Source organism: Oryctolagus cuniculus, chromosome 1, assembly GCF_051225735.1.
Source record: "Oryctolagus cuniculus isolate XC-2025 breed Fujian yellow rabbit chromosome 1, ASM5122573v1, whole genome shotgun sequence".
NCBI lineage: Eukaryota > Metazoa > Chordata > Mammalia > Lagomorpha > Leporidae > Oryctolagus > Oryctolagus cuniculus.
The window spans coordinates 235,195,187-235,217,200 of record NC_142867.1 but is presented as its reverse complement, the minus strand read 5'-3'; the positions used below and the strand labels follow the sequence as shown (position 1 = coordinate 235,217,200).

At 54.7% G+C, this 22,014-nt stretch overlaps 2 protein-coding genes across 10 annotated transcripts in view; one reads left to right on the top strand and one right to left on the bottom strand.

Annotated features, from left to right (window-relative positions):
• Nucleotides 1-258: 258 nt before the first annotated feature.
• On the bottom strand, nt 259-21,316 carry GTF3C4 (general transcription factor IIIC subunit 4). Of its 2 annotated transcripts, XM_051835356.3 has the most exons (5): nt 20,833-21,316; nt 12,141-13,967; nt 7,471-7,601; nt 5,633-5,721; nt 259-3,226 (listed from the first exon to the last, which is right to left on the bottom strand). In XM_051835356.3, the coding sequence occupies exons 1-5, from the start codon at nt 21,178-21,180 to the stop codon at nt 3,162-3,164; spliced, it is 2,460 nt and encodes an 819-aa protein (XP_051691316.1). In that variant the 5' UTR covers nt 21,181-21,316; the 3' UTR covers nt 259-3,161. The 2 variants fall into 2 exon arrangements, with proteins under 2 accessions (XP_051691316.1, XP_089178079.1); XM_089321953.1 differs by lacking the exons at nt 259-3,226; nt 5,633-5,721 and adding an exon at nt 6,895-7,094.
• The window catches only part of DDX31 (DEAD-box helicase 31), a 68,619-nt gene continuing 67,879 nt past the window's right edge, over nt 21,275-22,014 (top strand). For 4 of the 8 annotated variants that reach the window (XM_051835359.3, XM_089321967.1, XM_089321960.1 and 1 more), the window contains exon 1: nt 21,404-21,857. In XM_051835359.3, coding sequence (XP_051691319.3) covers nt 21,768-21,857 — 90 coding nt within the window. In that variant the 5' untranslated portion in view covers nt 21,404-21,767. Of the gene's footprint in view, nt 21,858-22,014 lie in introns of all 8 variants that reach the window. The other 4 variants (XM_089321965.1, XM_089321972.1, XM_089321974.1 and 1 more) reach the window with 4 other exon arrangements.

The following is a 22,014-nucleotide window of genomic DNA, read 5'->3' as shown; positions in this document are numbered from 1 at the left end:
AGACAACGGAACCCACTCTCCTCTCAGAGCCATCGTAATGCTGAGGGGGCGCGAGGAGCAGGCCCCCAGCCCCTCTGTGGGCTGAGAGAGAGGGTGGCGGCAGCACGGAGAGACGGCCCCGCAGGAGCCAGCAGTGCCTCCACTTCCTGGGCCACCCCAGAGCGGCTGCGGGGCGCGGGGGCTCGCAAGACCACCACCACATTCCTCTTAACAAGCACCAGGAAGCCCACCTCCTTCGGGACTCATCTGATACCATTATCATCACAACAGAATATACTTTAATATTTAAACATTAACCTTTAACATTCTTTTAACCAAATTAACCTGTCAAACTCGCAAGTAGATCCAACCTACATACTTCAACATTAATATTCTCAAGAGCTTCTTAGAGGGAGAAGCAGACAAATGTCACCCTCAGCCCGGAGCTTCACTCGTGGTTCTAATAACTTCTGACATTGCAAAATAATTGGTAGTTTGGCAGCTGTAATAGTCGGTACGGATTGCTTGACGTCTGGGTGGTGGACACAGGAGGATTTCAGCTCGAATATCAGCGTAACAAGCTCTCAATCTCTTATCTGGAATAATAGGAACAAATTAACCCCAGGCGGAGAAAATGTGATACACACGTGGATACCAGACTCTCCAAATGCAACGGTGTTGTAGCTAAAAGGTTCAACTGCGCAGCCTCTGCAGCTGCACTTCAGTGCAGTCCAGCGACACTGCTTCTGCTAAGCCTCCCATTCCGCAGCTCTGCCTGAAGCCCACCGAACACCAGGCACAGCTCACGCTGGACATAAAGAGGCAAGCAGGAGTCCTGGTGTCGCCCCTCTGTCCAAGTAGCACTGACCACACCCTGTCACCAGGCAGGCGAATGCAAACATGCACTGTTGCTGGGCTGCGATGGACCCCAACGTCCTCTCACTTCCCCAGCTCCACGGCGGTGGGAGAGGCTAGGGGATGGACCCCAATGTCCTCTCACTTCCCCAGCTCCACGGCAGTGGGAGAGGCTAGGGGATGGACCCCAATGTCCTCTCACTTCCCCAGCTCCATGGCGGTGGGAGAGGCTAGGGGATGGACCCCAATGTCCTCTCACTTCCCCAGCTCCACGGCGGTGGGAGAGGCTAGGGGATGGACCCCAGGGTCCTCTCACTTCCCCAGCTCCACGGCAGTGGGAGAGGCTAGGGGATGGACCCCAATGTCCTCTCACTTCCCCAGCTCCATGGCGGTGGGAGAGGCTAGGGGATGGACCCCAATGTCCTCTCACTTCCCCAGCTCCACGGCGGTGGGAGAGGCTAGGGGATGGACCCCAATGTCCTCTCACTTCCCCAGCTCCATGGCGGTGGGAGGGGGTAGGGGAAGGCCTCCCAGTGGTGAGCAAGATCCCAGCAGACAGAATCTGTCCCAGCAAACGCAGTGCCACGGCCACTCCCACAGGCACCAGATACCTCTGGAGATCCCTTTCAGTTACTCTTGATAGTTACATTTCTCAAAAATGCACAACTGCTTTAAATAAAAACTTAATGTAAGTTTTAAACGGCAGCAGCACAAAATCCTGTACTCACTGCGATACCAAAGAAGTGGACCTAGGCTCACTAACTCCTGCAGATCTCCAGCGTCCCTGCTGCACCTGCTGTGAGGCGAGGAGCCAAGCACACAGGCGACCTCGACCACACCACGCTCTGCACTGCTGCACAAACACTGTTCTTGCAATTTCCTCCAAAATGAGAGGAAAAAAAAAAAGACAGAAGACCCCAGCAAGTAACAAAACACGCGAGACCAAACGACCACCTGAACTGGAACCCAGGCGTTCGAACATGCCTCCTGAGTGCCCACACGCGGTGTGTATGTGTGACACATCTGTGTCTCCACACGGTGAGGCCAAAATGCCATTCACTAAGTTGGAAATCGTGTTAGAGCGAGACAAGAGCGACAGCACGGACAGGAGCGAATCTCACCCTCGTCTCCACTTCACTCTGCGGAAACACGGGCCCCAGACGTCTCCTGAGGCCTGCACCAGCGCCAGTCCTTAGGAGGCTGAGCTAAGAGTCCAGAGCTCTGCGTTCCAGAACGTCTGTTTCAGTTTCTCATTAAGAGCAATTCACCAGAGTGCACGTCTGACATCTCCTCTTAGTAGTCCACAAAAAAAAAAAAAAAAAAGAAAAGAAAAAAATAGAAGCAGGCTGTGCCCCGGTGCCAGGCGGGGATTCCCAGGCTCTGTCCCGAGCTCACCACAGTGGCACCGAGCACAGGTCTCCACTTCTGAGCTGAGAGCCGTCTCTCCCCACAAGTCTCTGGACAGACTCTGACCTTGGACACTAAATGAAACGTCTAGAAATGCCAACACTAAGAACACTGAACGTTTTCAATTTAATACTAAAAACAGAGGTTTTCCTTCTTCTGTGTACAAGTATCTCATGCAGGCCACCACAGCTCAGTCTGAAGCAGGCTGGGACGTGGGCAGACTGGAGTACTTGACATCTTTCTATGTGTTAAGAAGCTGGGCCAGGCAATCTGACGACAGAGGAGAATTAAAAACAAGTCACTACAGTTAGTAATTAAAACCGTCACCTGATCAGTTGACACATTAGACCAATGTCAGTCTTGGCTTCAACTTCTTAAAAATACAGAATTTTTAGAAAATGTTTTCTGTATGCATGAAACACAAGAACAGACAGGACACCCACCGCAGCTGTTTATGGAGAGAAAGCTTGAGCGTGCAGACACTTTAATATCTGTCGGCACACGCACGCACGCACGCACCGGGGAGTCTGGCGCTCTGCAGCCAGGAGGCAGGAGTAAAGCCTCGCTCAGCCGGGCGAGACCCTCTCCACACACGCAGTGAGAGCGTTCTGCGCCTAGAGACGTCAGGACTTCTTTTTGTTCAAGCCACTCCGGTCCAGACACTGGGGAAAGGGGACCCCACGTGTGAGCCGCTGGGGGCCAATGTTCAACTCAGAACGGCCCAGACCCTGCACGCAGTGGCTCTGCAGCACATCCCAAGTCCCCGGGAGGGAGCCTGTGTCAGAACCGAGCTCCAGGGGCCTCTTACAGTCTCGCAGCGTCCACGCCAGGGGCAGGCTGCCTCCAGCACAGCCTCTCCTCACGCCACGGGGCATCTTCCACAGCAGAGTTCGTGCCCGTCCACCCGCCGCGCTCGGCACTCAGAAGACGGGGGAGTCACAGAAGGGGCAGGGGCTCTGCAGGAGCCTCTTGATCCAGTCAGGATCTGCAGAAGGGAGACAGGAGGGGTCGGCAGCCGCTCCAGAACACCCGCCAGGCCGGCGGTGCTCGCGGCAGCAGGGAGGGGGCAAGCAGGGCCCAGCTCTGCCGCCACAGCTCCGGGTTCTTGAGTACTCTGTTCTGGGGCCTGCGTGGCCACCATTCCAATGAGCGGTTTCCACAGACAATGTGTGATGAAACCAATGTAAAGAAAGGACCGGGGCAGAGCAGGTTAAGCCACCGCCTGAGACACCAGCACCCCGGCCACATTCCACAGAGGAGCACCAATCCACGTCCCTGCTCACGCTACCAGAAAGCAGTGGAAGACGGCCCAAATGCTCGGGTCCCTGCTACCTCAGTGGGAGACCCTGATGGAGTTGTAGGCTCCCCACTTTGGCCTGGCCCCGCCCTCTCTTCTGTCACTTTGCCTTTCAAATAAATGAAATCTCAAAAAAAAAAAAAAAAAAAAAAAAAAAAAAAAAAAAGACTAGACTTTATTCCGAGACCAGGATTTCACAGTGCCCCCTTGGTAACGTTTTAGAGCATGCGACACTGGGTTAACACCCCTCCCCGGAGCTGTGCCACGATCTCTGCCTCCCTCTCTCCTTCTTCCTCCCGAAAGCCACGAGTGGAAAAGTCGAAGTCAATGGGCGGGGCCCGGTGCTGTGGTGTAGCAGGTGAAGCCGATGCCTGCAGTGCTGGCACCCCATATGGGTGCTGGTTCTAGTCCCAGCTGCTGCACTTCCAATCCAGCGCTCTGCTGTGGCCTGGGAAAGCAGTAGAAGATGGCCCTAGTTCCTGGGCCCCTGCACCCACGTGGGAGACCCGGAAGAAGGTCCTGGCTCCTGGCTCTGGATCGGCACAGCTCTGGCCGTTATGGCCACCTGGGGAATGAACCAGCGGATGGAAGACCTCTCTCTTTCTTTCTCTGCCTCTGCCTCTCAAATGAAAAATAAATAAATCTTTAGAAAAACAAAAGCCAGTGGGCAGGTTTCACTATTTTTAAGCCTCAATCTTCTGTTTCCTGCCTAAATAGCGTATCAGTTCTCAACTGTAATGACTGTTTAAAAGTTCCCAAAATGTGTGTCAAAATAATCTCACAGGAGGAGGGGCTTATGGAAAAAACAAAAAAGGTTGTGAGTTGTAGAACTCTGAAGTTGGTGATGGAACGTGGGATTTAGTCTCTTTTTCTCTTGAATTCTGCGTATGATTCTAGTCTCTAACAATAAAAGAGCAGAACAAGGCTGATGCCACAGCTCCCGAGGATCAGAGTGGTCAGCTGCTCTCAGGCAAAACCAGGAATAAAGATGCGGTTCCCTGACGCATGCCTCTTGCTTCCACTGAGAACACGTTTCCCCAAACAGACCCATAACTGCACATGCTTCTGACTCTCAGGCCACAATCGGACACGCGTGTGATATCAAACAAACAGAGGCCGGCCCATGTCCAAGATCTTGTTTCCTGCTCATCTTCTCCTGTGCTATCAGGAGACAGTACTCAGATCAACTATTAGAAACCCATTGCGGGACCGGCACTGTGGCGCAGCAGGTTAACGCCCTGGCCTGAAGCACCGGCATCCCGTATAGGGGCTGGTCCTAGTCTCAGCTGCTCCTCTCCCAGCCCAGCTCTCTGCTGTGGCCTGGGAGAGCAGTAGACGATGGCCCAAGTCCTTGAGCCCCTGCACCCGCGTGGGAGACCTGGAGGAAGCTCTTGGCTCCGGATTGGCGCAGCTCCGGCCAATGCGGCCATCTGGGGGAGTGAACCAGCAGACGGAAGACCTCTCTCTCTGTCTCTACCTCTCTCTGTAACTCTGTCTTTCAAATAAATAAAATAAATCCTTCAATCAAATCTATCTAGATACCATCTAACAAATCTATCTAGGGACCACCTAATGAATCTATCTAGGGACCACCTAACAAATCTATCTAGGGACCACCTAACGAATCTATCTAGGGACCATCTAACAAGTCTATCTAGGGACCATCTAACGAATCTATCTAGGACCATCTAACGAATCTATCTAGGGACCACCTAACGAATCTATCTAGGGACCACCTAACAGATCTATCTAGGACCATCTAACGAATCTATCTAGGGACCACCTAACGAATCTATCTAGGGCCCATCTAACGAATCTATCTAGGACCATCTAACGAATCTATCTAGGGACCATCTAACAAGTCTATCTAGGGACCATCTAACGAATCTATCCAGGGCCATCTGGAACAAGCTGACCTTTAGGAAGGAGTCACGTGTCTGCAGTGACAGATGTCCGCAGACCATGAAGAGGCCGCGTGTACGTCAACACCACGCAGCCCCACAGCCGCAGGGTGGAGGTGACCTCCGCCATTGTCTGGGAACTGGCACGCTGCTAAGTGCCCCACACCCTGCGCAGAGCTGGGGAGGTGCTCACCTTCCGGGGCTGGATGCCGGGCGATGCTGTCATGGAGCAGACACCGTCTGTAGATCAGACTCTGGCAGGACTGGTAGGTCAGGAAGCACCTGGCGAAGACAGACCCACACTCAGGGCAGGCCGGCTCGGGTCTCCCACAGCTGGGGAGGCAGCACTGAGGTGGGGGAGCCACAGGGTAAGTAAACCCACACCTCCCTCAGGGGAAAGTGCTGCAAGACTTCACAGGTGCATGGCAACCATGTGTACTCTGCCCACCCAGGCAGGTGAGACCTACACTGACACACCTTAGCAAAGAGGAAGTGGCTACTTCATGTTACCAGGCAAAGAGATACAAAGTTTCTAACCCAGAGTCACTGCAGCCTTGTTCCCTCCTATTCCCAGCATCAGGAAAGAATTCAGTGTCTTCCTCTCTGACTGCATTTTGGACTCTCGGAATGTTAAAACAAAAAGATCATGTACTACATTGAAAATTCCTTTTGTGGTGACTTTAAAGATGAGGTACAAGCATTATCTTTAAGAAAATGACAATTTAGTGGGGGAAAACCTGAAAAAATCAAAGACAAAATTAATAGTGCAAAAACAAAGAAGGGCCATGAACAAGCCTCCACTCCGTGCAACGGCTGTTCACTGAGCACCTCCCGGGACCAGGCCAGCACACAATGGGATGGCAGGGTGCTGTTCAGGCTCTGTGCAGTCTTCCAAAAGACGCAGTTTTAAGTGGAGCAACTGAGGAACCGAAATTCAAATGGGAGGGAGGTGAGGAGGAGGAGCTCCAAGCAGGTTCACCTCAGTGAAGACTGGGTGTGGGGGTGCAGTAGTTATCATGTTGCTGTTAACCAGGTTGTCTGGGTCCTGCCACTGACCGCAGCTTCCCGGGCAAGAGGAAACGTGGCAGGGGCGAGTCCTGGGAGGGAAGGGGCAGGAGTCATAATTTCAGGTCACGTGGCCAGGAAGGCCTGATGACAAAGTGACCCTTGAGGAGAGGCCGTGTGGACACCCGCTAAAGGGCTCCAAGAGGAGACGGGCTGACACGAGAGGAACAGCCAGGCCACTCCACCTGGAAGGAGGTGGGGAGGGGATGAGGTCAGAGAGAGGATGAGCAGGAGGGGACCAGGCCGCGGGGTCTCACAGGCCACAGACAGGGTTTTTGCTTTGCCTCCTCAGAACTGGTGGCTTCTGGGTCTTGAGCACAGCGGTGAACAGGAGGGGGAGGAAGATCAGCTGAGAGGCGAATACAGCCTGGGCAAGAGACGAGGAGGAAGCGGCGGCAGCGGCTGGAGTCCGATCTGCAATGCTGTTGGACGTCCAGCAGGCTTACAGCAGGGGAGACAGGTGAGAGCTCCCCCTGAAGTCACCAGGGTCACCAGGCAGCGCTCAGAGAGAAAACCAGGCCCAGAGACGCGAGGAGACGAGGCAGAGCGAGCAGAGACGGGCGAGAACGGAGAGAAGGAGGCGTCGAGTCCTGGGGCGGGGTGACAGTGCTCTAAGGAGGGGACGAGCAGCCGCACCGCCCACAGCGAGGACACGCCACGTCTCCGCTCAGGGCGGGCACCCGCTACGATGTGAATTCATCTACTTTAACAGGCACTGCCCGGTGACAATATCCTCTAAAACACCAGCCCCGCCACAGCACACCAGGGAACCTCAAGCACCAGGCAGAGAGGACGGCCCTCCAAGGCCACTCTGCTCTGCACCGCGGCACAGCCGTGCGCACCAGGCTCCGACAGCGGCTTTTCTCCAACATGCTGGCGAGGCCAACGTGACCCGGGAAACACTGTGCAGCACCCTGCGCTACACAGAGCCCGGAGCCAGCAGTCGGGGCCGTCGGAAGGGCTTACCGGAGCCAAATGTGGCCGTTGGAGCAGACGGCCTGCTTGCGGTCTGTGAAGGGCAGGATCTCCTTGCACAAGCTGCAGTGCTCGGGGAAGGTCTGCTTGTTCATCTTCTTCGAGATGTGTCCAATCAGCACCTGGTCAGACAGAGCAGCCGGCAGTCAGCCGCTGAGCGCCGCGCCTTCTGAGGAGAAGGTCCACGGCACAAAGGAAAAAGGGAGAAAACGCAGTTCTGTGTACTCCCACACAGGCTGCCCACACTGCCTGAACGAGCAAAGTGAGCCGGCGAGCTGCACAAGTGAACCCATTAGGGACCCCGCGTCACCCTGGACAGCGCACTTCTGAAAACCACAATCTTAGGACCTGCCTTGTTTTCACTGCTTTTGAAACAGAACTTCAGGGTTCCATCAGAAGTCAAAGTGGTTAGCTGTGACGGACAGTACTGAGTTTCAGAAGGAGAAACATGACCTCTACAGGCAAAAGTATTATGAGCAATACTACGGAGTCCGCAGAACTGTCACAAAGTAGAGAGACTCGGGATTAAAAATAACTGCCCTTCTGATGGCCAAAGGCCCATCCCCCAATCCAGACCAGCAGTCTGCACCCGAGACCACCGAGCCCCACCGCAGAGGCCGTCAGACCCACCGTGGGAGACGAGACGGCGCAGGCTCTAGGCCTTGCCCCGCTTCAGATTTGCTTTTCTCTGCTGATTAAGATTACCTTTAAGCCGGCGCCATGGCTCACTAGGCTAATCCTCCGCCTTGCGGCGCCGGCACACCGGGTTCTAGTCCCGGTCGGGGCGCCGGATTCTGTCCCGGTTGCCCCTCTTCCAGGCCAGCTCTCTGCTGTGGCCAGGGAGTGCAGTGGTGGATGGCCCAAGTGCTTGGGCCCTGCACCCCATGGGAGACCAGGAGAAGCACCTGGCTCCTGCCTTCGGATCAGCGCGATGCGCCGGTTGTAGCGCGCCAGCCGCGGCGGCCATTGGAGGGTGAACCAACAGCAAAAGGAAGACCTTTCTCTCTGTCTCTCTCTCTCACTGTCCACTCTGCCTGTCAAAAAAAAAAAAAAAAAAAAAAAAGATTACCTTTAAAAATGAAAATCTGAAAAACACAAGTCTGCTTCATCATTGCTGAAAAAACCACTGGCCATGCTACGCAGGACACCTTTCTCTGGAGCAGCCGGTGCCCTTCAAAGCTTTAAGCCCGTGCACACGGAACTTCCTGTGGAAGCACTGACGAGGGTGCATCAATTCACTAAACTCATTACTCGGGTTATGAGGGGAATCTCAACAGCTCCGCCTACCTTCTGTATATAACTTACAAGTTTAAATCCCATTAGCTTTTGGCCTTTTTGGTTTTTAGCCGCACGAAATCCAATGCAGGTGCTGGAGTTGTGGTACAGCAGGTTAAGCCACGGCCCGCAATGCCATGCAGCAGTTCGTGTCTCTGCTGCTCCACTTTCGATCCAGTACCCTGCTAATGCGCTTGGAAAGCAGAGGCTGGCCCTACAACCTGGACCCTGCCACCCACGTGGGAGCCCTGGATGGAGTTTCTGGCTCCTGGCTTTGACCAAAGGTCCCAGCTGTTCCGACCACTTGAGGAGTGAAGCAGGGAAGGAAGTCCGTGCGCTTCCCTGACACCGATGCCCCCCCCCCCCCGGGAAGGGCTGCTTCTGGACCACGAGCCCACCTGCTCAGTTGGATTCCTAACTCTCATGGGGGTGATTCTCCTTCCAAGGGGCAAACAGTGGTTCTCAGAAGACAAAAACACTCTTACACTTTTATGTATAAAGCACAGACGTACATACAGTACATAAAAAGACAAAATGCGGGGCCGGCGCTGCGGCACAGCGGATTAACGCCCTGGCCTGGGGCACCGGCATCCAAGATGTGGGGGCCGGTTCAAGACCTGGCTGCTCCACTTCCTATCCAGCTCTCCGCCGTGGCCTGGGAAGGCAGTAGAGGATGGCCCGGGTCCTTGGGCCCCACACCCTCGTGGGAGACCTGGCAGAAGCTCCTGGATCCTGGCTGCGGATCAGCGCAGAGCTGGCTGTTGCGGCCAACTGGGGAGTGAACCATCGGATGGAAGACACCCTTTCTCTGCTTCTCCTCTCTCTGTGGAACTTGGTCTTTCAAATAAATAAATCAATCTTTAAAAAAAAGACAAAATGTACCTGTGGTAACATTTCATAGTTGGGCAATTAAGAACAAAACGTCTATATATATTCTCTAGGGGAAGTGATGATGAACAAAAGGCTGAGAAGTTCACTCTACCACACCAGGCACATTCTCAGAAACAATTTAGAACGACCACTGAATCAACATTCCAGGTTAAAAAGGCCTTCATTTTACACATACTGTTGGATCGAAGACATGCACTGTCTCCAATCAAAAGTGAGCTGCTGGGGCTGGCGCTGTGGAGCAGTGGGTGAAGCCACCACCTGCAGTGCCGCATCCCACATGGGCGCCGGTTAGAGACCCGGCTGCTGTACTTCTGATCCAGCTCTCGGCTGTGGCCTGGGAAAGCAGTAGAAGATGGCCAAATCCTTGGGCCCCTGCACCCGTGTGGGAGACCCAGAAGAAGCTGCTGGCTCCTGGCTTCAGATCAGCTCAGCTCCCACCGCTGTGGCCACCTGGGGAGTGAACCAGCAGATGGAAGACTCTCTCTCTCTCTCTCTCTGCCTCTCAAATAAATAAATAAATCTTTAAAAAAAAAAAAAAAAGGTCAGCTGACTGAACAAGGGTTGGGGTACAGTCTTCCATCTCTTTTACCTGTTCTGTTGGAGCCACAGAGCTACGCTAAACGTGGCTTCCCGAACTGATGCAGCCTCCAAACCAAAAGTCTAAACCATAAAGAACTTCCACTCTTTACTTTCTGGAATTTCTTTCCTAATTACTGAAAACCGGGAAATCTAGACACTTCGGGACACAGCAACCAGCTCTCCCTTGTGAAGCCGTCACCTGAACAACACATTCCAGTGATTCTTTTTTATTTTTTTAAGACTTCTATTTATTCGAGAGGTAGAGCTGCAGAGAGAGGGAGAGATAGCAAAAAAGTTCTTCCATCGCTGATTCACTCCCCAAATGGTCACAACGGCCACAGCTGGGCTGATCTGAAGCCAGGAGTCAGGAGCTTCTTCTGGGTGCCCCCATGCAGGTGTAGGGGCCCAAGGACTCTGGCCATCCTCTGCTGCCTTCCCAGCATGTTAGCAGGGAGCTGGATCAGAAGTGGAGCAGCCAGGTCATGACCGGCACCCGTGGGGGATGCTGGCGCCACTGGCAGAGGCCTAGCCTACAGCGCCACAGCGCCGGCCACCATTCTAACAATTCATAAGACCCGCACACATCCTATAAGAAAATATAACAAGCGATTTATGGATGACTTAACATTAGGGATGAAGACGTTTAAATGTATTCCTTTCAACCTGACATTTTAAATAAGACTTTAGGGAAAGAGAATATGTGCCAATTTTCAGAGTACAAAAGAACCGACTTTCATGATTCTGAGTATTTTAGTATACAGTATGTTCCCTGGAACCCAAGTTCGGCAGGATTTCAGCTGCTGAGAGCTGTGCAAACGATTCCCTGATCAAGAAGTCTGGCTACCACCGGAATTTTCAGAAGTCCCAGAATGATAACGTGCACTGAGAACCTGTCAGAGTACACACAGTATGGGGCCAGAATTGTGAGACTCAGTTAAGCTGCGACCTGCAACACTGGCATCCCGTATGACCGCAGGTTTGTGTCCTGGCTGCCCCACTTCTGATCCAGCTTCCTGCTGATGTGCCTGGGAAAAGTGGGAGAGGGTGGCCCAAGTGCGTAGGCCACGTGGGAGACACGAATAGAGTCCCAGGCTTCCGGATGCGCCTGGCCCAGACCTGGCTGTTGCAGCCATTTGGGGAGTGAACCAGCGGATGGAAGATCTCTGTCACTCTGCCATTCAAATACATAAATCTCAAAAACAATAAAAAGTACACGGTATGCAGTATTCCCAAGCTTGGAGTCTTTATAGCAGTAGGAAGCTTGGACTTTAGGAATTCCTAAAACTTAGATTATGCCCAGCTTCTGTAAAACAAACGAGGACAGCGTGGTACAGTGGGTTAAGCCGCAGCTTGCAATGCTGGCCTCCCATATCAAAGTGCCAGTCTGAGTCTCAGCTACTCCACTTCCAATCCAACTCCCTGACAATGTGCCTTGCAGGGCAGCAGACCATGGCTCAAGCGGGAAGGTCAGGATGGAGTTCCGGGTCCCGGATTTAGCCTGGCTCCGACCTAGCTGTTGCAGCCATCTGGGGAGGGAGCCAGTGGACAGGTGATGATCTCTCTCTTTGTCCCTCCCCTTTCTCTGTCACTGTCTTTCAAATAACATACACCTGCCCATCCTCCCCAGAACATGTGACCCTCAGGGAATGGAGCCTGAATGCTGAATTTCCCCCGCTGTGGCTGCCCACCACACACTTCCTGCTAACGCAGCCGCAGCGGGGGATCTCACCTTGCAATCCTGCACACCAAGCCCACGCTGAGACAGCATCGCAGCGGCCCTGCGCTAGGCCCGTGTCCTCTGCACTGACCCTGTGACCTATTCATTCCCCCGCACCCGTGCCAATCAACGCCAACGGTCAGCCTGAGAGAGTCAAGCCAGGTCCCTGCGCGCCTCGCGGGGGGCGGTGAACACCTACCCGGGCCGTCCTGTCGTCATACTCCTCGTCCGACATCAGGAAGTTGCAGAGCCCTCTGGTGGGGATGCTGGTGTTCTCGGTGATCCAGGTGTGCAGGTACACCTCCCCCAGGACTCGCTTCATGTGCTCCCTGGTCAGGTGCATCTCCACAGCCTCGATCTTCCCTTGGATTTCCAGGAGCTTCTCCTCCATGGGCTCGCGGCCTCCGCCCTCCCCGGCCGGCACAAGCGCGTCCTCGGCGGCCTCCTCCGCGTCGCCCTCCCGGCTCCTCTCCTGCAGGCCCTGCTTCCCCGCCTGCTTGGAGGAGCCGCCTTCCTCCTGCTGCTCGTCCTCGGCATTGCCCGCCCCGGGGGAGTCGGCCAGCAAGATTTTTGAGTCCTCGTGGGTGGGCTTCCACAAGGCTTCTGAGGGGGTTTTCTGCATCGACTGATACAAAATCCTCAGCAGGAAAAGCTTAAAGCGCCAGAAGTAGGTGACTCCACTGCTTTCGATCTTTTTCTCCAAAGCCTCTTGCAGAAACTGCGGGATGTGCTTATCCTTTAAAATCTTCCAGCGCACAAGGTCAATCAGATCTACCTGCTTGAAGAGATTCTGAACCGAGGATTCCAGGAGCTGAGCTGCCGCCTCTTCAAAGGTTTTCAGGGTGACAAACTGGACCTGGTAGTTTTTGTTCACGGGATGGAGGCCATTGACCATGCCCTCCGTCGTGATGATGGCCAGATACGCCCCGCAGGGGCTCACTGCTATCCCGTGAGTCCTCACGGAGCCAAACACATCTGAGAGCTTGATCAGCTGGTGTTCAAACTTGAGTGCAACATCTGTGAAGATGGGGATCAGCTGCCTCACCTTCCCGTCACTTGAACACGTGTACACTGTCCCGTTCTGTCTGTCGGCCGTCATGGAGACGATCGGCAGCGAGTGCAGGCCCGTGACGTGGGAATTGTGAACGTTGAGGCCTGCTTTGGAGATCAGAAGGAGACACCAAAACACATAGGAGCCCCTGGCCGCCACCACCAGGCTGCAGCTGCACTTCTGGTAGGGGTGGTAGAGGGGCACGCACTTGATGCTGTGCACTGGCAACTGGTCCATCTCCTTCCACAAGACGACAGGCTGCCTCAGCGTGAAATAGCCTTTCACTGCTTTGAGGTTGACAGGAAGAATTTTCACAGGTCCAAAAGCACTCCCTACAATAAGGCCGCTCATTTTCCGGTTATTGTGCTCATATTCCCACCAAAACAAGACGCTGGGAGAGTTGATTCCCGACTCGATGGTGTTGCAGGAGGAGATGGACTCCTTTCCCACAAACGGCAGCTGGAACTGCCACACAGCAATGTTGCCGTTCTCAAAGAGGACGGCCAGGAGCACGCTGCCCACGTCTCGGCACTCGTTATTGTGCTTGACCTGCTGGGTGGTGCAGATGCCTGACCACTCCATTCTCACTGGAGTCTGCATGCTGTGTCTCCTCTGAAACTCAGCAAAATCCCCCAGATTTCCCTGTGGAGCATCATTCTTGGAGAGCCTGTAACTGGTCTCATAAAGACGTTCCCCATAAATCTCCGTCAGGTCGACCAGCTGGACCCACTGCAGTCTGTTGAGGTTAGCCTGGATGGTCAGGCGGTTGTCCATGGTCAGTGCTGCCAAGAGGCACCTGCCATTGGCATCGCAGCCCATGGGGGACCAGCTAGTGTATTTGAATCCTCTCAGCGGCGGCAAAGCCTTCCCCTCGGGGTTGAACACCCTATCCAACATGAAAGTCTGGCTGATTGTGGGGTCTTTCGAGGTGGCAAACCTCTCCTTGCATTCTGCAACTTCTGCTTTTGAGCCCACCTGGAAAGTAAGATATAAAACCGTTAGCTATTTATCTATATAACTGATCCACACTAATATAGATGAAAATTTTCTTATGGATTCTATTCATTTTGGCAGCACACACATAAAGATTAAATGAGCATTCACTCAAGAAAACGGCATTTCCTCAGAAGGGTCAGGATGAACAGTCATTGCTCAGAGACTGGCTCTCACACTCTTCTGGCTGACTTAAGCAATCGGGGTACAGATTTTTAAAGAGTCAACGGAGGGGCTGGTGCTGTGGCATAGTGGGTGAAGCCCACGCCTCATCTCTTTTGGGTGCCAGTTCCAGTCCTGGTTGTTCTTCTGATCCGGCTCCTTGATAACAGGTCTGGGAAGGCAGAAGATGACTCAAGTGCTAGGGCCCCAGCACTCACGTGGGAGACCTGGAAGAAGCTCCAGGCTCCTGACTTTAGATCAGCGCAGCTCTGGCTGTTGTGGCCATCTTGGGGGAGAACCAGCAGATGGACGATCTCTCTCTCTCTCTCTCTGCCTCTCTATAACTCTTCCTTTCAAATAAATAAATAAATATTTTTAAAAAGTCAACACGGCCCTTAATTCACAAAATGATAAAGGTATTAAAAATATATGAAAATAGGGGCTGGTGTTATTGGTGCAGTGGGTTAAGCCCACCTGTGATGCCAACATCAGAACAATTTGAGTATCCAGTGCTCTGCTTCCAATCCAGCTCCCTGCCATTGTGCGTGGGAAGACAGTGGAAGATGGCCCAAGCGCTCGGGCTCCTGCCACACACATGGGAGACCTGGGGAATGAACTAGCGAATGGATGGTATCTCCCTCTCTGTATCTCCCTGATAGTCTACCTTTCAAATAAATAAATCATCTTTAAAAATGTATGGAAATAACTATATATATATCTTTCACACAGCTCTATTTTATAATACTCTTGATTACAATAGATTTAGCTTTTATAATCTGAATTTTGCATTTGCAAATTACGCTGACAGCCACCTCCAGCTGCGCTGTCTGCAGCTCCGCTCTCCTGCCCTGCTGCCCAGCCCTCCCCTAGGTGAAGTCTCTCTCACCACAGGTCTCCTGTGACTATCCCAGCTTTCATTCATCGCTCCTTCTTCCAAGTTCATGGCATTTATCAACAGTGCCTAGTTTTATGATGGTGAGTTCTTAGAAAGATTTTAAAGGGACATTAAAGATGGAGGAAGAGATAAACGGCCAAAAGAAAGTAGTCTAGAATCATTAAAAAATAGCTGAGAAGGCTAAAGTCAAAAAAAGAGCAGAGGTCAAAACAACAGACGGTTTCTGTTATGATGGAAGCAGGAAGGACTTGATCTTCTGCCTTCAGAGAAACGGATCAAAGAGAGAGAAAACTGCAGCTTCCCATTCCTTTCTAGTGTCAATCGCCCTTTTCAAAGAGGCTGATCTTCAAAATGGAAAAGGCAGAATGTGATGAAAAGGGAATTCAAGCCCAAGACATTCATGGATGTAACGTTCCGTCACTTTAAATAAGTTTAACTTCCCAAGCACGGAGGAATCACACCCCAGCAGAGAACTCTGGAGATGCTAACTCAGAGCCACCATGTCCTAGACAAAGCCTAGACAACTGGGGATGTGTCAGAAAAAAACACAGCCCGTACTGACCAGATACTATTAAGCCTAATTGGGAATAAAATTCCTCAGTATATTAACAAACGAATGGCTTCTGAGACAGCAGCGATCGTTAGAAACCAACAAAAGATACTGTATAATCTAGTCGTAGTCTATTTTCCACCAAAACTGCCAGATGACATAATGAGCAAGCATACAAAATGAAAAGTGACAGAAAGATGTCTACCACGCCAATCAGTGGCTAACTTCCCTGAAGTGATCTACACAACACTAAGGACCGCGACCGCGACCGTCCCCGAGCAGGAGCCGTGTGGTGACGTTCTGGAAACATCAAGTGTTTTACACTATTTCCTGAAAAGTCACAGGGAACACAGCAAAGACGGACTCAACCAGAATTATCCAAACTCTCTCTTCTACACTGCAATAGCGTCTTAAGAGTTGTTACTGGAGCTAAGTGCTGGCATCCTATATGGGTGCTGGTGGTTCAAGTCCCGGCTGCTCCACTTCCGATCCAGCTCCCTGCTAATGCCTTGTAAAACAGTGGAAGACGGCCCAAGTCCTTGGGCCCCTGCAACAGTGTGGGAGACACGGAAGAAGCTCCTGGCTTCAGATCGGCTCAGCCCTGGCTGTTGCGGTGATTTGGGGAGTGAACCAGTGGATGGAAGATTTTCTCTGCCTCTCTGTAACTCTGCCTTTCAAATAAATAAATAAAATAAATCTTAGAAAAAGGAGGGGGGATTTAAGGGCAGGTGCTAGAGCTGCTGGAGAAAACTCCAGCTGAACGAGGTGTAGGCTGCTGGCCTGACAGCACAACGCCACAGCGAAGCAATCCACCAAGAGTGAAGAGCTGTGCTACGGTGCCAGACGACACACCAGCTCCACCACCACGCACAAGCTGCTTAAATCTCCTGGCCTTAATTTCCTTATTTATAAAAGAGAATCATACACGTTTCAGAGTTAGGAAGGTTAATTAAAAATACATGAAGCAGGGGCCAGCAATGTGGCATGATGGGTAAAACTGCCACCTGCAGGGCCAACATCCCATATGGGCACTGGTTCAAGTCCCTGATGCTCCACTTCCCACCCAGCTCTCTGCTCTGGCCTGGGAAAGCAGTAGAAAATGGCCCAAGTCCTTGGGCCCCTGCCCCCGCGTAGGAGTCCTGGAAGAAGCTCCTGGCTCCTGGCTTTGGAATGGCGCAGCTCTGGCCATTGCAGCCATCTGGGGAGTGAACCAACAGGCGGAAGGAAGACCCCTCTCTCTCTCTGCCTCTCTGTAACTCTTCCTTTCAAATAAATAAATCAATCTTTAAAAAAATGTAAAGTGTTAATAAATGTTCCAAAAAATGTTAGGTATGTTTTTACTTAAAAATTTATGTATTCAGTTGGAAGTCACAGCAAGAGAGCAAGAGCGACAGCGAGAGGCCTGGAGACCCCAGGCACTGGCTCTCTCCCTTAGAGCCAGGAGCCCTGAGTCTCCAAGCGAGTGGCAGGGCCCAAGGACTTGAGCTGTCGTTTGCTGCCTCTGAGGTGGAATGAGCAGAGAGCTGGATCCGAAGTGGAGGTGGGACCTGAGCCCAGGCACTCCGGTATGGGATGCAAGCGTCCCCCAGATGGCAGCATCACTGATTCTCTGAGTAAGTAAATGCCAATGGGACTTAATAAAAGTATTTAAAGTACACTATGGATACAAAGTGGCCCACTAGATGAAGGGTAGACACAAATGAAAAGCTAAAGTAGTACAAAAAGTAAACAGATTTTGCTACCCACAGCAGCAGTGGGATGCAAGAGAGGAAGTTCAAACCAGCTTTGGTCCCCACTCACTGGGAAGACCCTGCTGAGGTGGAGTAGCATGGACGCTGACTGGCAGGGAACAGCCCTACGGAATGGTACACTGTTTGTAACACAACAGGTCTGAGTTAGCCTACTGCACCCGTCCCCAACTCTCCCCATCACAGAACCAGTTAACAAAACAAGCACTCAGGTGCCCAAGGACACACCACTTACAGTCCAGCTCTCAGACGGCTGCCTAAAGCAGTCACTGAATCAGACTCTGACAGTGCTAACTGCTAAGCACTCTGTGAAAATTCATTAGAAGCTGTGGGACAGTGAGCTTCTTGAGGTCCAAGAATATGGTCGCAAAGACATACAAAAGTGTCTCACTGCAGTAGACGCAGTTACCACTTACTAGGGCATCTGACAGTTGACACACAATACAATTAGGGACCCAAATAGAATTCGGAACCGAACGCAAGTATAACATCCACTTCATCTACAGTCCAATGGTAAGAAAAAATTGCAATGTACTCCTTTTTTTCCCTTACAAATATGCCTGCAACAGCCAGAGCCTGGTCAGGCCAAATCAGGAGCCTGGAATTCAATCTGAGTGTCCCACGTGGGCTGCAAGGACCCCAGGAACTGAGCCGTCTCCTCTGCCTGCAGGTGGGATTAGAGGAAGTGGGGCTGGAGCTCGAACCCGGCCACGCTGAACGGGGATGCAGCTGTGCTGAGCAGCATCCCACCACTGTGTCAAACGCCCACCCCGGGGCTTCTCTGGGGCTTCTCGTCACTGCCTCCTGCTTTTCAGATTAAATCACTCATCTGTTTATCACGTATACATCAGTGCCCAGGAGAGTGACTTGCAACTAGCTGATAATTAACATTTAGACTGTTATATAACTATATATTTTTCCTAAAAGAGACTCTTAATCTAAATGACAATCCCAGAGCAAAAGCCTCGAAGGGGGTCAGCACCTAGCTCTCCAGTGTGCTGCACACTAGGTCGCAGGCTGCCCCCATGTCGGGGGAGCAAAGGCACACTGGACAGTCCCGAGTGGCTACGTAGCCCTGGAGACCGTCGACGGGCAGAGCCGTCGCAGTGCCAACACGGGCTTCTTCACGCTCCCCTCACGCGATCTACCCCGCAGAGCCCTCACTGAGAACTTGGGGGCGCCCTCACGCGTTCTACCCCGCAGAGCCCTCACTGAGAGCTCGGGGCGCCCTCACGCGATCTACCCCGCAGAGCCCTCACTGAGAACTTGGGGGCGCCCTCACACGTTCTGCCCCGCAGAGCCCTCACTGAGAGCTCGGGGCGCAGTCTCATGGGAGAGCTGAGAGGTGCACACCCAGCGACAGTGAGGGGCGGAGACGCCACTCATTTCACGCAAGCTACTTATCAACTATTAGAAGGCCACGTAAGAGCTCCTGTTACTGAATGAATGTGGCACCTGTGGCAAAACCAGAGTCCATATTTTATCGGAACACTAGGACTACCTGCACATCCACACTCAGGACGTCAACCCAGACTTCTTCAGACTGCCATGACTGGAGTACCTTTTTAGCTTGAGCATTTATCTGTTCCACAAACTACTAAATGATACTGTGTATTTAGTCTTCCCAAAGGCTAAACAAGGTAGGCTTTAGGAGCCCCCTTTTATAGCTATGCCAATGCTGTTACCTCGTGCCGAAGCCCCATCCCTTAAGCCCTGTTTGTACTGATCATCTGCTTGCCTCTGGTCCACCAGCCATATTCCTGATCACTCCGTGCTCATGAACTCAGCGGTACCCTAGGGCTTCCTCCACTTAGCCAACTTCCTCAGGCTGATCTCCCAAGTTCCCACGCTGGCCTCACCCCACTTTCCTGACTCCCGGGAAGAGCTACTTGAGCTCATCTGTTGATCCGCCATCACCCAAGCAGTGGCAAATTAGGACTTAAGCACGTGTGCACGAGATGGGTGCCTCCTTCCTCTCTTCCCCTCCTCTTACAAACCAGACAGGACCGCTGCAGACCCACCCAGACGACTCCCTGAAAGCAGCCTCCCTGGTCTTTCCCTGAAGTCCTCTCAGTCCCGACCCCACCATAACGACACACGGCCCCAGCTGGTGTGCCCGTGAACACACCCTGTGCACCCCGACACCTTCCTTCCACTGCACGGCACTGCTGCGTCTGCCTGGTTTGTTTACACCTGAACCGATCTGCTCACGTGATCCCCAGATCCTGGAGGAAAGTCAGCCATGCAGGTTTAGCAGTGATCTGATGTAACGCCAAGTTATGCACGTGTGGGCGGTACAGTCTGGGAGGCCCGGATTCCAGCCCCAGCTTCCTGCCGGTGCGCACCCTGGACCCGTCACCCACAGGACAGATTCAAATGGCGATTCCAGCTCCTGGATCCGGCCTGGCCCAACCCCAGCTGTTGCGGGCATTTGAGGAGTAAACCAGCAGATGGAAGCGCTCTCTCCACCTGCCTCTGCCCCTCCCTGCCTTTCAAATAAACAAACATAAACACTGTACATTGCACATCCCAAACTGACATTAAATATGGGAAGAGTGAGGAGGGCTTTCACCACCCTACCCACAGCTGGCGGCTGACGCTTTAGAGTACCAAAGTACAGAAAACCCTCACTTGAGAAAGAGACAAGTCTCCGCACACGAACTCCTATTTGCACAGCGCTTCCAGCGACCTGACAGCACAGAGTGTTTGGTGCACTGCTTCACTCCAGAACGTGGGCCAGCACCGAGCACACGCGCTGTGCAAGTCTCTGTTCACCGACACCGGGCAGCCATCCGCACGCGTGCGCGGCGACAATGAAAACACGCAAAGTTCTTACACTTCTGAAATGAACAACACGGCTTCCTACATAGAAAACCAAAAAACAAAACACCTGAATGCGGGAACCGGCGCCGTAAGCACGGTCAACTTCAGGCACCCTGCGGTTCCCAAAGCGAACTCGGGTTACACGAAGCCGAGCGCACGAGACGCACGCGCTTGGAGACGCTCAAAGTTTGAGAACCGCAACCGCGGCCGGAGGTTTAATTTTCCCAGCCCGCATCCCTCGGTCTTGCTAGCCAAGAAAAGCCAGAGCGCGACCCCCGACACGCAGTCTACACCCACCCACCCACCCGCCCCAGGTGGGCCAGTCGCAACCAAGTCGCAGGACGCGGTCAGGCGATGCAAAGCACCCCAGAGGCGCGAGGGCAGGGCGCGACGCGGGCAACAAAGCCAGCCGAGGGCCCCGGGGAGCGGGCCCCAGACAATGGGCGCGGCGGCGGAGGCAGGGCCGGGGCCGCTCGGGCGGAGCCGCCGCAGCCATCCGCGCCGGCCACCGGGCCAGGGCCCCTCGGGGGCGCCGCGGGGCGCCGGGGGGCCCGAGTGTGGCCCGGGAACCGGGGCGCACGCAGCTCCAGGGCGCGCGCGCACGCTCTCGCCCCGCACGCGCGGCGGCTGGGCAGCGAGGGGGAGACCCCGGGGCCGCGCGGGACTCACTTTGAGGAGGCAGCTGTTGAGCGGGGCGGGCACCGAGGTGCGGTGGATCACCAGGTCCTGGCCCGGGTTGTGCACGTCGCAGATGAGCTCCAACACCGCGACGCTGCGCGCCGTGGACACCGACACGCGGTGGTCCTCGGACCAGGCCAGCGGCTCCAGGCCGCTCACCGCATACTGCAGCTTCACGGCCGGTTCCCGCCGAGTCACCAGCAGGCGGAACGCAGCGCTGGGCCCGGGGGCCGCCGGCTCCTTCCCGCCCGCCTCGCCGGCCCCCTCGCCCTCCTCCTCCCCGGGCGGCGCAGGCCCGGCCACCGCGGGCCCCACCCGGGCCTTGTCGGCCGCGCTCATCCTCGCTCAGCAGCCGAGGTCCGAGGCCGCGGCGCGCCAGGCCCGCGTCGCCGTCGTCCCGCGCGCACGGCCGCCACCGCCCCCAGCGCCCTCCGCGGCGGTCCTCTCCCCGCAGGCCCCGAGCGCCGCCGAGCCTGGAAGGACCCCGCCGTTGCCAGGCGACGCAGCCCTGCCGGGTGGCCGCGCAGCTGCCTGACTGGAAAGCGCGCCTGCCCGCGCCCGGCCGCGGCGGACCCTCGGGGAGACCGAGCCTCAGGCGCGCTCCTCCGCGCTCGTTCCTACCGGGCGGCGGCCCGGGAGCGCGGCCTCCTCTGGCTCCTCAGGGCGGACAACCCCGTCGCCCACGAGCCAGGCCGCGGGGCTCGCGGAGCGCAGCGGCCGCCGCCGCCGCCGCCGCCGGCCGCAGTCGCCGAGCGCTTGGCCGCGGCCGCGGGCCATCCCCGGGCCGGCGCGGAGGCTTGGCCGAGCCGTTCCGGACGCGGAAGGGGCGGCGACACAGGACTCGGCGGGGCAGCCGTGCGGGGTCCTCGCGCGCCTTCCACGTGGGGTCCCGGTCCCGAGCGGCCCGTCCCCCGCCCCGGCCGGCCATGGTGGCCACCCACAGCTCGCGCGGTGAGGGGTCCCGGGCTGCCGCGCGCAGGACTTTGTCCGGAGCCGGCCGGGCGCAGGCGAGGCGGGTGAGTTCCGACGGCGCTGCGGCCTCCGCGCGGGTTCCGAGCCGTGGACGGGGTTGAGGGGGCGGGAGCGGGAACACGTGCGCGAGGCCGCCGCCCCACGCGCGGGGGTGGTCGCGGCTGGCGGGGAGGGGGCGGGGGGCCGCAGGCCGAGTTTCTG